This window comes from Lactuca sativa, chromosome 9 (genome assembly GCF_002870075.4).
Source record: "Lactuca sativa cultivar Salinas chromosome 9, Lsat_Salinas_v11, whole genome shotgun sequence".
NCBI classification, from domain to species: Eukaryota; Viridiplantae; Streptophyta; class Magnoliopsida; order Asterales; family Asteraceae; genus Lactuca; species Lactuca sativa.
The window spans coordinates 51033544-51044120 of record NC_056631.2 but is presented as its reverse complement, the minus strand read 5'-3'; the positions used below and the strand labels follow the sequence as shown (position 1 = coordinate 51044120).

Below are 10577 nucleotides of genomic sequence, written 5' to 3'. Positions count from 1 at the left end.
TCAGAGATACCTATTCACTCCTCGTCCTCAACATCACGTTTCGTAAGTTCATAATTTCATCATTCGATTTATAAAACTCCCGATTTGTCTAACGAGTTTTGTCTTTCCAGGTACAACTGCCGATGATTTGTTCCCTCTTTTTGATAAGTATGGAAAGGTTGTTGATGTTTTCATCCCTAGAGATCGCAGGTAGAGTTTTTCCCCAATTTAATGTGAAATAATATGATTTATCATTTTTGTGGAATCTCGCGTTTGTAATTTTCTTATGTGACATTTTTCATACACCGAATGGCCGAAGTGGTTGACAGATTTCTACTTTTGGAACATATACGGCAAAATGCAGAATTAGCAACCGGACTTTTGTTTATTTGTTTGTTATCCTTTCAATTCTTTCTATTATAACATAAAATTTCATTGCTCTCAAAGAAAAACCTACTTATATAATTACACTTACAGTTTTTTGCTTTTAAAAGTCTATCTATTTATTGCAAGAAAAAGAAAGTTGCTTAAAATTCATTGCAAGGAAAATTGCTTTGTATCGGATAACAGTGTTATTTTAGGTATAATTTCTAAAGAACAATGCTTTAATAGGAAGAAATGAACCTAGGATGCTATACTACACAAGTCTGTGAAATGTACTCACACTCTCTAGCATTTAACCCAAATCTATTGTTAACTTTCCCATAATCTATTTTGATTCTGTTATGAATTGAACATTTTTTTTCAAATTATATAAGATGTATCACATCTGAAGCTGCATATGCGTTTGAAACAGGAGAATGTACAATTCCATTATTTTCTGCTTCTATTCCCCACCTTTCCTTTTGTTTAAACTTCTTAGAACAGAATCATAATTGTCTAGGTATATTTGACTTAACTTGGTGTGTAATTCCTGTGTTCCTTATAGGACTGGGGATTCTCGAGGCTTTGCCTTTGTTCGATATAAGTATGCAGATGAAGCCCAGAAGGCAGTGGACAAGCTTGATGGTGACAACTGAATTTCTATTTCTTCTAAAGAATCCATTTCATAAATAAAAAAACAATCTTTTCTTTTTCTTCTTACATTTATGCCATTTCTTCAGGAAGAGTTGTTGATGGCAGAGAGATAATGGTTCAATTCGCCAAGTATGGGCCTGATGCTGAACGAATGTGAGTCACACTCACTTTTGTTGCTATTCATTCCATTCTATCGAACTATAAATTAACAAATCTGTTACTTATTTTCCTTTAGTCATAAGGGAAGAATACTTGAACCAGCTGAGAAGCTGAAGGGAAGATCAAGGAGCCGAAGTCCAAGACCAAGGTAAAAAGACTCTTCTTTCTTCCATACAAACACACCCTTTTCTTTCTTCATCTTAATCATAAACTGTTCATGTAGTTCAAGGCATAGAGATGACTATAAGGACAGAAGAAGAAACCGAAGCAGAAGCAGAGACAGATCTGAACACGAGAGGCATCGAGGAAGGGATCGATACAGAAGCAGAAGTCGAAGCAGAAGCAGAAGCAGAAGCCCTGAATATCGAAAAGAGCGCAGCAGAAGAGGAAGATATGAAGATGAAAAGGGTAGAAGCAGAAGTCGATCTCCTATCAGAAGCAGATCTCCTATCAGGTATATACAAATGTTATGTTTCTTTTTCTATGGGATAAGTGTGTTTGAAAATGTTTATATGGGATTCTGTTATGTAGAAGCACTTCCCCTGCCCGATCGCCTGCCCGAAATAGTGTGAGCCCTCGAAGGAGTAGGAGTGCATCTCCAAGAAGAACACCTTCAAGGAGCAGAAGTCCAGCAAGGCGTGTTGAGAAAGATCGGTCGCCTACTCCAAAAAGTGTTTCCCCTCGTGGGAAACCTGACTCTAGAAGCCCATCACCACATCGTTCTGATGCTGATGTGAGTATTTTTTTTTTTAAAATACTTTATTTGGTATTTGAGTTTTTTCAGTGATGCTGATTGGTTGGATTTTGTTTTACAGGAATGAGAATTGGAGATGCATGTATGGACATGAAATCGAGAGCAGTGTTCTGTTTTGTGAAAACTCATTTCCTGATGCTTAATTTGAAGGTTAATTTTTTTTTATCTGTTTGTATCCCTTTTTTTTTGCATACTTTGGATTTCTTGCATCTAAGATGTTTTCAACTGTTGGGAGTTGATGTTATGTGAAGGGTTTTGTTTTTGGATGTTTTTGGCTGTGTTATTACTTATTATTATTATGCATGCATATTGATTTGGGAAACTGAAAATTTTTGATTGCACTATATAGATAGAGTATGTGTTGCTGTTGATGTTGATGTTGGTGAGAACTGGTGCAGCAGTGTTTGGTTTGCAGTTGGTAAGAGTTGAACCTTTAAATCCTGAAGTCAAACTAGGATTTTGACTAATAGAATGAATATACTTTTTTTTTTTTTTTTCATATTTCTTACTATTGGTTACTTTGTTTTTGGGACATAAAAGGGAAAGGGGATGATGGTTGAAGTTGATATTGCTGCTATGCTGTTGACACGTCATGCCTGCTGAACAAAAATCCTAAAAATTTTAAGGTTCTAAAATTAAAATAAGAACACATATGCTCCCCTAAAAATGGGCTAATCTGATGCTAGTGAAATGGTGATATATACAGTAGTTGAGGTCGATGATTAAGCTGTCAAGTGATAGGCACGTGTTGGTGCTGTGTTTATAGATGCTGGTGAATTAAGGTTAATAATCAAATCTCATAAATCTTGCACCTCAAATTTACCACTTTTATGTGTGTGTGTGTGTTTTATGTGCTTAACATGTGTTGAAAATGCTACAACTTTCTTTTAGCTTTTATTGGAGTAACAGAATGAGGTGTTGATATTCTGGAAATAAAAATCAGTATTATGTCTTTCAAAAGTATAATTAAAGTGTAAGTCTTCGTATTTATGTTGCACTTGTTTTGGAATTTTTGCATTTTTATAAATTTGAAGAAATAAAGTTTTGAAGAATTTGTATTTGATTTTAAAATACAAAAAAAAAAAATCATTATTTTATGAAATGTTTGTTACTCTGTCGTTAGTGTTTGTCTATGGTGAAGATAATTCCATATTTCAGTTAACAAATTTATAAAATGTTTTATTAGAGATGTTGTATGTCTCTTTCTACTTTTTTATTTCTTGGGCAGCGGGAAATGTGTTTCTCTAAATTTGTATGGTGATGTTGGGTGTCTGTCTGTATCTGATTTAGTATTGTGTGTTGATATAGCTTGTACTATTTCTTCTTATAGTATCTAATAATTGGCCCCGCAAGTGATGGAGTGATGTGTGGCTTTTATATGCATTATGTTCCAAACAAATAACTTTTTAGACAAATGTACATTTTTCATCATTTTAGTTGTAAGTTTTTGTTTACTCACGTGATATATTTATATCATCCGTGACTAACAAATAAATTGAAACAGATATTGAAGCTATTCAGACGGTTGGTGATAAACTAAGGATAGTGGCAACGTTTATTTTTTTAGGCTAAACCTCATTTCCAGACATTTGATATATAGCTTTTTAGTTCAAAAAACTTCATAGATGGTCCCTAGGTGTAAATAATGACAATTGTGTAATGTTTTTCTATTATATTGAAGCCAGTACTATGAATACAAAGACTGCAATTTATACAAGGTTTACAACTCAAAATTCTAAATATACAGTTGTACACTAGGTCTACAATTAACTTTAACTGAGAAACAATCTTCTAAACACATGCAATCTAACCACATGTGTATCATTTGATGTTACTGTTATTACCCCACCGCAAGCTCATGGGAGGAACGAACTTGAAGCTTATGACGAATGGAATTGAAGTGATACTTACGAAGAGCCTTGGAAAATATGTGTGCCGAGGATACATTTGAATTTTGATATGATAAGCTCCTTAGCTTCAACTTGTTTGCGAATGAAATGAAAGTCTAGAGCTATGTGTTTTGACTTGGTGCTTACGACAAGATTTTTGGTTATGAAGATTGCTCCTAATGCAGACCGAGTCATTGAAACGTATAACTCAAACATAAGCTGTTTAATCCAAATGAGTTCTGCAAATGTGTATGCTAATGATCTATATACTCTGCTTTAGTGCTTGATCTTGTTGCTACCTTTTGTTTTCTAGAGGTCCGACTTATCAGGTTGGAGTCGTGATATATAGTAAAACCATATTGGGAACGCCTGTCATCTTTGTTAGATAATCAACCAGCATCGGGGAAAGCTGTGAAGGATCTCTTTTGGGATGGTGTAAAATGTAAAGAATGGGTAAGAGTACCATTTATGCTTGATCTTGTTGCTACCTTTTGTTTTCTAGAGGTCCGACTTATCAGGTTGGAGCTGTGATATATAGCAAAACCATATTGGGAACGACTGTCATCTTTGTTAGATAATCAACCAGCATCGGGGAAAGCTGTGAGGGATCTCTTTTGGGATGGTGTAAAATGTAAAGAATGAGTAAGAGTACCATTTAGATACCGTAAAATTCTCTTCACAGCCTGCTAATGTCGAGTCGTTGGTGAATGCATGTATTGACATACTCGCTTAACAACATAAGCAATGTTGGGTCGAGTTATTCTAGCGTAGTGACCCTACTATTTGTCGATATAACTTTCGTTCAGAAAATAGTTCACCAGCAAGAGTGAGACGCGAGCTTGGGTCAGCAGGAGTAGAGATTGGAGAAGCTGCAACCATTTTGCATTTTTCAAGAACGTATCGAATGTAGTTCTCTTGACTTAGGATCTGGCCCTTTGAGTTCCGTTCGATTTGAATGCCAAGAAAATAATGTAACCCGCCTAAGTCTTTGAGAGTAAACATTTGGTGGAGATTATTGATGAGCCATTGGCTTAGGTAGGGATTGATGTCTGTGATGATTAAATCATCCACGTAGACTAGAATGTAGATGACGACTTTGGTTGTGACATGGAAAAACTGTGACGTGCCCGATTGGCATGCTCGCAAAATCCTACACGAACAAGATAAGTCTTGAGTTTCGTGAACCAGACCCTTGGGGTCTGTTTGAGCCCGTAAATTTCCTTGTGTAATCGACATACATGATTTGGCCTTTGGGCGTCTTCAAATCCAGATGGTTGTTTCATATATACATCTTCTTGTAAGTTGCCACTGAGGAACGCGTTATTGATGTCCAATTGACGAATAGACCATCCCTGTGATATAGCAATGGACATAACGAGACGAGTGGTGGTGGGTTTAATGACCAGACTGAATCTTTCAAAATCATCCACTCCTTGGTTGTATCCTTATGCTACTAGGCGTGCCTTGTAGCGATCAATTGTACCATCCGAATGTCGTTCGATACGATAATCAATTTGCAACCTACAACATTAACATTAGGTGGACAAGTAACAAGAGGTCATGTGATATTTCGCATTAATGCATCATATTCAAGTTGCATTGCTTTTTGCCAACAAGTGTGCTTATTCGCAGGGGCGAATGCAAGATTCCATAGTAGGTGTTGCCGGTTCGTAGTAGGTGTTACCGGCAACACATTTTATAGTAGAAAAAAGAAAAAATTCGAAAATTTTACACTACATATAGAAAAAGCAGTGGTTGCCGGTGGCATTGCGTGCACCCAAAGAGAACCGCCGTTGCTTATTCGCTTGTTTAAATGTATATGGCTCAATGGAGGAATTAGATGTAACTGATGTCGAGAAGGCCTTAGGTTTCATAGAATTTGTACGAGCCCTAGTGGTCATTGGATGTTCACTTTGGGCAGCAGTTCCATAATGGGCAGCTAGGACCTGATTACGTTTGGCGTGAGAACTGGTTGTGGATGATTGATAGTTTGGATTTGGAGAAGGGATCGTGGAGGAAGGAGTAAAAGTACTAACATGTGGTGTTTCCAATTGAACAGTAGAGACTTTCCGAGTTAAAAAATAAGTTAGAGACTAAACACACAAATTACCCTAAACCATAGTGACCATTCGTGTAATTTACTCATTTATTTATTTATTGTCCTCGGCAGTATCATGTTATCTTAAATAAAACGAAATATTAGATGTCATACAAAAGTAAAAGCATCTAAAACAATTCGTACAAGTTATAGGTAACTCCAATAAAAACTTATTTGGGTGTTTGAATGATACTTCCTTCTTTTAAACCACTAAAATTTAACACTTGATTAAAGTAATTATTGGGTCCTAAACGAATGATGATATTATTGTAGGGACCCAAACAAACTCAAAAAGTAGTGAACGAAAAGCACAAATGCAAAGGAAAGTCTCTCATGACATGATGAACTTTAAACAATGCATGAAAAGACAAGTCCCTTCTCCATTATATTTTATTGCCATGCCATTGTTTGCATTACATTAAAAAGACAAGTCCGCTTGCATGTGTTAAGTAATGCTCGACCAAAATAGGAGTCATGAAAAGATGACATCAATCTATAGTCAACTTTGTGTTATTAATACTCGACCAATGACATACATATTACATAAGGCTGTCAAATCGGGCAGTTGTGTCGTGTTTTTGTCTGACACGACACGACACAACAAGGTTTTGTATAACACGAACACGACACGACATGATGTTGTGTTTTTTATTCATTAACACGAAAACGAACCAATTAATACACGACACAACACGGCAAATATAATATTACATAACTATTAATGTATTTCGTTCATACTTAAAAATATACTGTATAACACGACAAAAACGACAAACACGACAACCACATGCTTAATCGTGTCAATTTATGAACACGAACACGACACGAAATCTTGTTTTTTAATCTTGACACGAAAACGACACGAACACGAATTAAAATTTTGATTTCGTCCAGATTTTGTTTCGTTTGATGTATTTTTATCGTGAGGATCGTGTCATAAATTGACACCCTGGATGGATGGGATGAAGTCGCGCCATAGGAACACAAACCAAAGGATTCGCTCTAGGAAGTGTTATCCCGATACCCTCCTCCATATCAACACTAGTTAGATTCCCTTCTTTCCCAACCTTCCACTCAAAGCACTGAATCATAGAGCCAAGGGTTGCATGTACTACATGCAACCCTAGCGATATCCCTGGACACATCCTACTCCCACTCCCAAATGGCAACAACTGAAAATCTTGTCCTCTCACATCCAACTTCCTCCCTTCAAATCTTTCCGGTCTAAATTCGAGTGGGTTTTCCCAGTTAGTGGGGTCTCGGCCATGGCCCCACACGTTGAAAAAAATAGTGGTCTTTGCTGGAATATCATAACCTCCGACAATGCAATCTTTTGTTGATATTCTTTGAATCATTGGGACTGTGGGGTGAAGACGTAGCGTTTCCTTGACAATTGCTTGGAGGTAAGGAAGGTTTGGTATGTCCGATTCTTGTAAAAGTCTGTTTTTACCCACAACATGGTCGATTTCTTCTACTGCTTTTTTCATAATGTTTGGATGGTTAATGAGTTCAGATAAAGCCCATTCTGTAGTTAATGCCGACGTGTCTGTTCCTGCACCAAATACATCCTGAAAATGGAACATATACATATATTAAAAGTTGCAAATACAGACATTAAAAAAGTATATGATCTGGAGGCTTTGATGTTCTCTCTGGTCAACTTTTTATCCATGCTCTCATCTTCTGAGATATGGAGTAGAATGTTCAACAAGTCGTTCATTTCTCCAGTGTCATGTTTTCTTGCTTCTTCATGCTCTCTCATGACATTTTCCATCAAGGCATCAAATCTTCTACGGATATTTATTGACCTTTTTCCAATTCTTTGCAAGTCAAGATACTTACAGAACCATATATGATCCGAATTCCGAAAGGTTAAATTTACCAATAAGCTCCCCTATCTCCGTAATTATTTCCCTTATATCCTCTGCCTTATCATCTTCTCCTGAACACCACTTGCTCATAAGCATTCTTGATATCACATTGTTTGTCATCTTGATCAGCTCCCCCTCAAGTTCCACAGACTTCCCAACTTTTGCCGATTGTGATAAAACTTTTAATAAACGTATCATTTCGTCACGCCTGATTGGAAGGAGGGACTCGAGTGTTTTACCATTAAGGAGTTCTGATATAACTATCTTCCTCATGAACTTCCAGTAAGCTCCATAAGGAGCAAAGAAGAAGCCACTGCCTCCGTAGGTAAAGTAATCCAAGGTTGAGTTATGGGGTCGGTCTAAGAAAGCATCATTATACGTAGTATGTTTTAAACAATTCTTTAGCTGTTTTTGTTGATCCAGCAACAACACAAGGTGTGGAGCCCAGAAAGACGCGGAAAACTGGCCCATGTTGGACTGAAATTAAAGCTTGTGAAAAGCTTGATGAGGGCTTGGAGCAAGGAGGTGGAGATGTCCGATGATCGGAAGGGGAAATGGGGTCGGTGGAAGATGAGATTTAGCACGAGCAGATTTGAAAAACGCGACCATAAAGATGAGGGAGACCAGTAAGATGAGAAAGATGTAGAAATAGCCATGGAAATCGGCTATAGCGAGTTAGCAAAACTTTTAAGATGATATTGTGCTCAACCACATAAAATAGGCGCTTAAATGTATACACAATGTCTGGACACTTTAGGATATGTTTATAGGTAAGAAACTGCAATCGTTTATATATTGCTAAGAAATTGAGATCGGTATTCAAGTAAATTTTTATGTTTATTATTATTATTATTATTATTATTATTATTATTATTATTATTATTATTATTTAAATACATGTACTCACTCAGCCTTTGGCAACTTGGGTGAATGGATCGTCTACATGGAGTGTCATTGGTTCTTTACTTCTTTTACTTTTATTTTTTTCTTCAAACTTTAGAAGCAATTAGCAATATAGTATTATATATTAGGTTAAATACAATGTATAATAAAAAATATTCTAAAATATATAAATCATAATTATCTATAAATAAAATATAATATTGATTATTTTAAATGTGTATATAAAATTATCAAATAAGTATATTTGTGATTAGTGGAGGTTGTTGATAAATAATCAAAATATTAAATTATTAGTTGTGTATTATTATATATTGTATAGCCCATTATATTTGGCCCATTATTGTATTATGTAAGTGTATATATTTGTGTTTAATGAAAGAGATCATTCATGGGAAAATACCAAATCATATGGTATCAGAGCATTATGACATACTCTATTGACCTTCGATCATCAAGACAAGCTCATCGTTGTTTGCCAAACCCTCCTCCAACATCCTGGTTATATATGTGGTACTCTTACTACATCTCTTCTCTACTTGGACTTTAAGAAAAATGCACAACATATGAAATTTGGAAAAATATTGAAAAATTGTTCCACGATAACGAGGAAAATAAGGTTATTCAACTAGAAAACGAGCTCCATAATATCATAATGGGCGATTTGTCCATGACTGATCCATGCAACCGGGTAAAATCTTTGGCCGATCTTCTAAAAAATATGGATTCCGAGGTACCAAACATTAATCTTGTTGCATACATGTTGAATGGTTTGCATAAAAAATATAAATATATTGCCATCACTGTAACATCTGAAATCTTAAAGAGAAATTGTTGAGAATAACCTTATTTCTAGGTCAACTCGACGAGTTGGAGAGACCAACTCGTCATGTTGAAAATGGATGGATCGCGAGGGTTTAATGAACCAACTCAATGAGTTGGAAAGGCTCAACTCGAAGAGTTGGCAGCCGGGAAGGAAACCTTAATTTTAGGGTCTTGCACCTTATTTAAAGTCCTTAAGTCCTTTTTCTGGCCTCCTTATCATCCTCCATTGTTGTCCAAACCCTAAATCGAGTTGTAGCCTCCATTGTTAAGTTTTTGGAGCCATGGAAGGAAATTTGGTGTGCATTTTGTGCATTGTGAAGGAACTAGAAGATCTTGAAGTTTCTAGCATAGAGAAGGAAGTCTTGGATCCAGAATCACTCCATTTCTTGCAATCATTTAACGTAGCAAGTTCATACCTTAGCTTATAGATGATTAGATCTTCTTATTTTGAGTTTTGTTGTGTTTTGGCCTCTTTTTGGGATAATGATGGCGTAAAGTCATTTTAGGGGTTGCTCTTCAGATCTAAGTTGGTTTTGGTACCCTTGAGCTTAAAGGTGCAAACTTTATGAGGATTTTGGTGTGATGCATGCATTAGGTCAATTATTAAGTCCATTCCAAGCTTAAGAGTTTCATGTAGACATGCATGAACGTAAAGTTGACAACTTTACGTGGTTTTCCAGCTCAAGGAAGTCAGATCCATGTTTTGCAGTCTTGTCCTCATGGATTAAGTGTTTAATGTGTCAAGAGGTGGGTTTCTAGCGAACTCGGCGAGTTTGTTGGATAAACTCGGCGGGTTGGCTCGGTTTTCCCCGACATTTTCAGATTGATAGAGGAACTCGGCAAGTTGGTGGGTCAACTCGGCGAGTTGACTTGGTTTTTCCCGATCTGTGCAGATTGATGGAGAAACTCGACGAGTTGAAGGATAACTCGGCGAGCTGGGTCAACTTGGACCATCAACTTTGACTTTTGACTTATGCCTTTGACCAAGTTTGTCCCAGGGGGTGTTTGAGGTAATCTGAATTGTATTTAAGGAAAATATGGGTTTAGGATAAGGCCCATATGGGATTGGGCCCAATTTGGAAAAT

General features: G+C 36.5%; 1 protein-coding gene and 1 pseudogene across 5 annotated transcripts in view; one reads left to right on the top strand and one right to left on the bottom strand.

Annotated features, from left to right (window-relative positions):
• Positions 1 to 3626, top strand: part of LOC111921257 (serine/arginine-rich splicing factor SC35) — a 3741-nt gene extending 115 nt beyond the window's left edge. The window contains exons 1-13 of one of the 5 annotated variants that reach the window (XR_006187305.2): positions 1 to 42; positions 111 to 189; positions 908 to 987; positions 1083 to 1149; positions 1232 to 1303; positions 1379 to 1609; positions 1687 to 1888; positions 1971 to 2059; positions 2259 to 2327; positions 2450 to 2535; positions 2616 to 2691; positions 2801 to 2882; positions 3414 to 3626. The exon at positions 1 to 42 is cut by the window's left edge and continues 115 nt beyond it. Coding sequence is in view for 1 of the 5 variants with exons in the window: in XM_023916831.3 (XP_023772599.1) it covers positions 1 to 42; positions 111 to 189; positions 908 to 987; positions 1083 to 1149; positions 1232 to 1303; positions 1379 to 1609; positions 1687 to 1888; positions 1971 to 1976 (779 nt within the window). In the remaining 4 variants the exon portion in view is untranslated. Of the gene's footprint in view, positions 43 to 110; positions 190 to 907; positions 988 to 1082; positions 1150 to 1231; positions 1304 to 1378; positions 1610 to 1686; positions 1889 to 1970; positions 2180 to 2258; positions 2328 to 2449; positions 2536 to 2615; positions 2883 to 3413 lie in introns of those variants that run through there. The other 4 variants (XR_002860120.3, XR_002860121.3, XR_006187306.2 and 1 more) reach the window with 4 other exon arrangements.
• Positions 3627 to 6589: 2963 nt separating this feature from the next.
• On the bottom strand, positions 6590 to 8436 carry LOC111921320 (cytochrome P450 93A3-like; annotated as a pseudogene).
• Positions 8437 to 10577: the final 2141 nt, after the last annotated feature.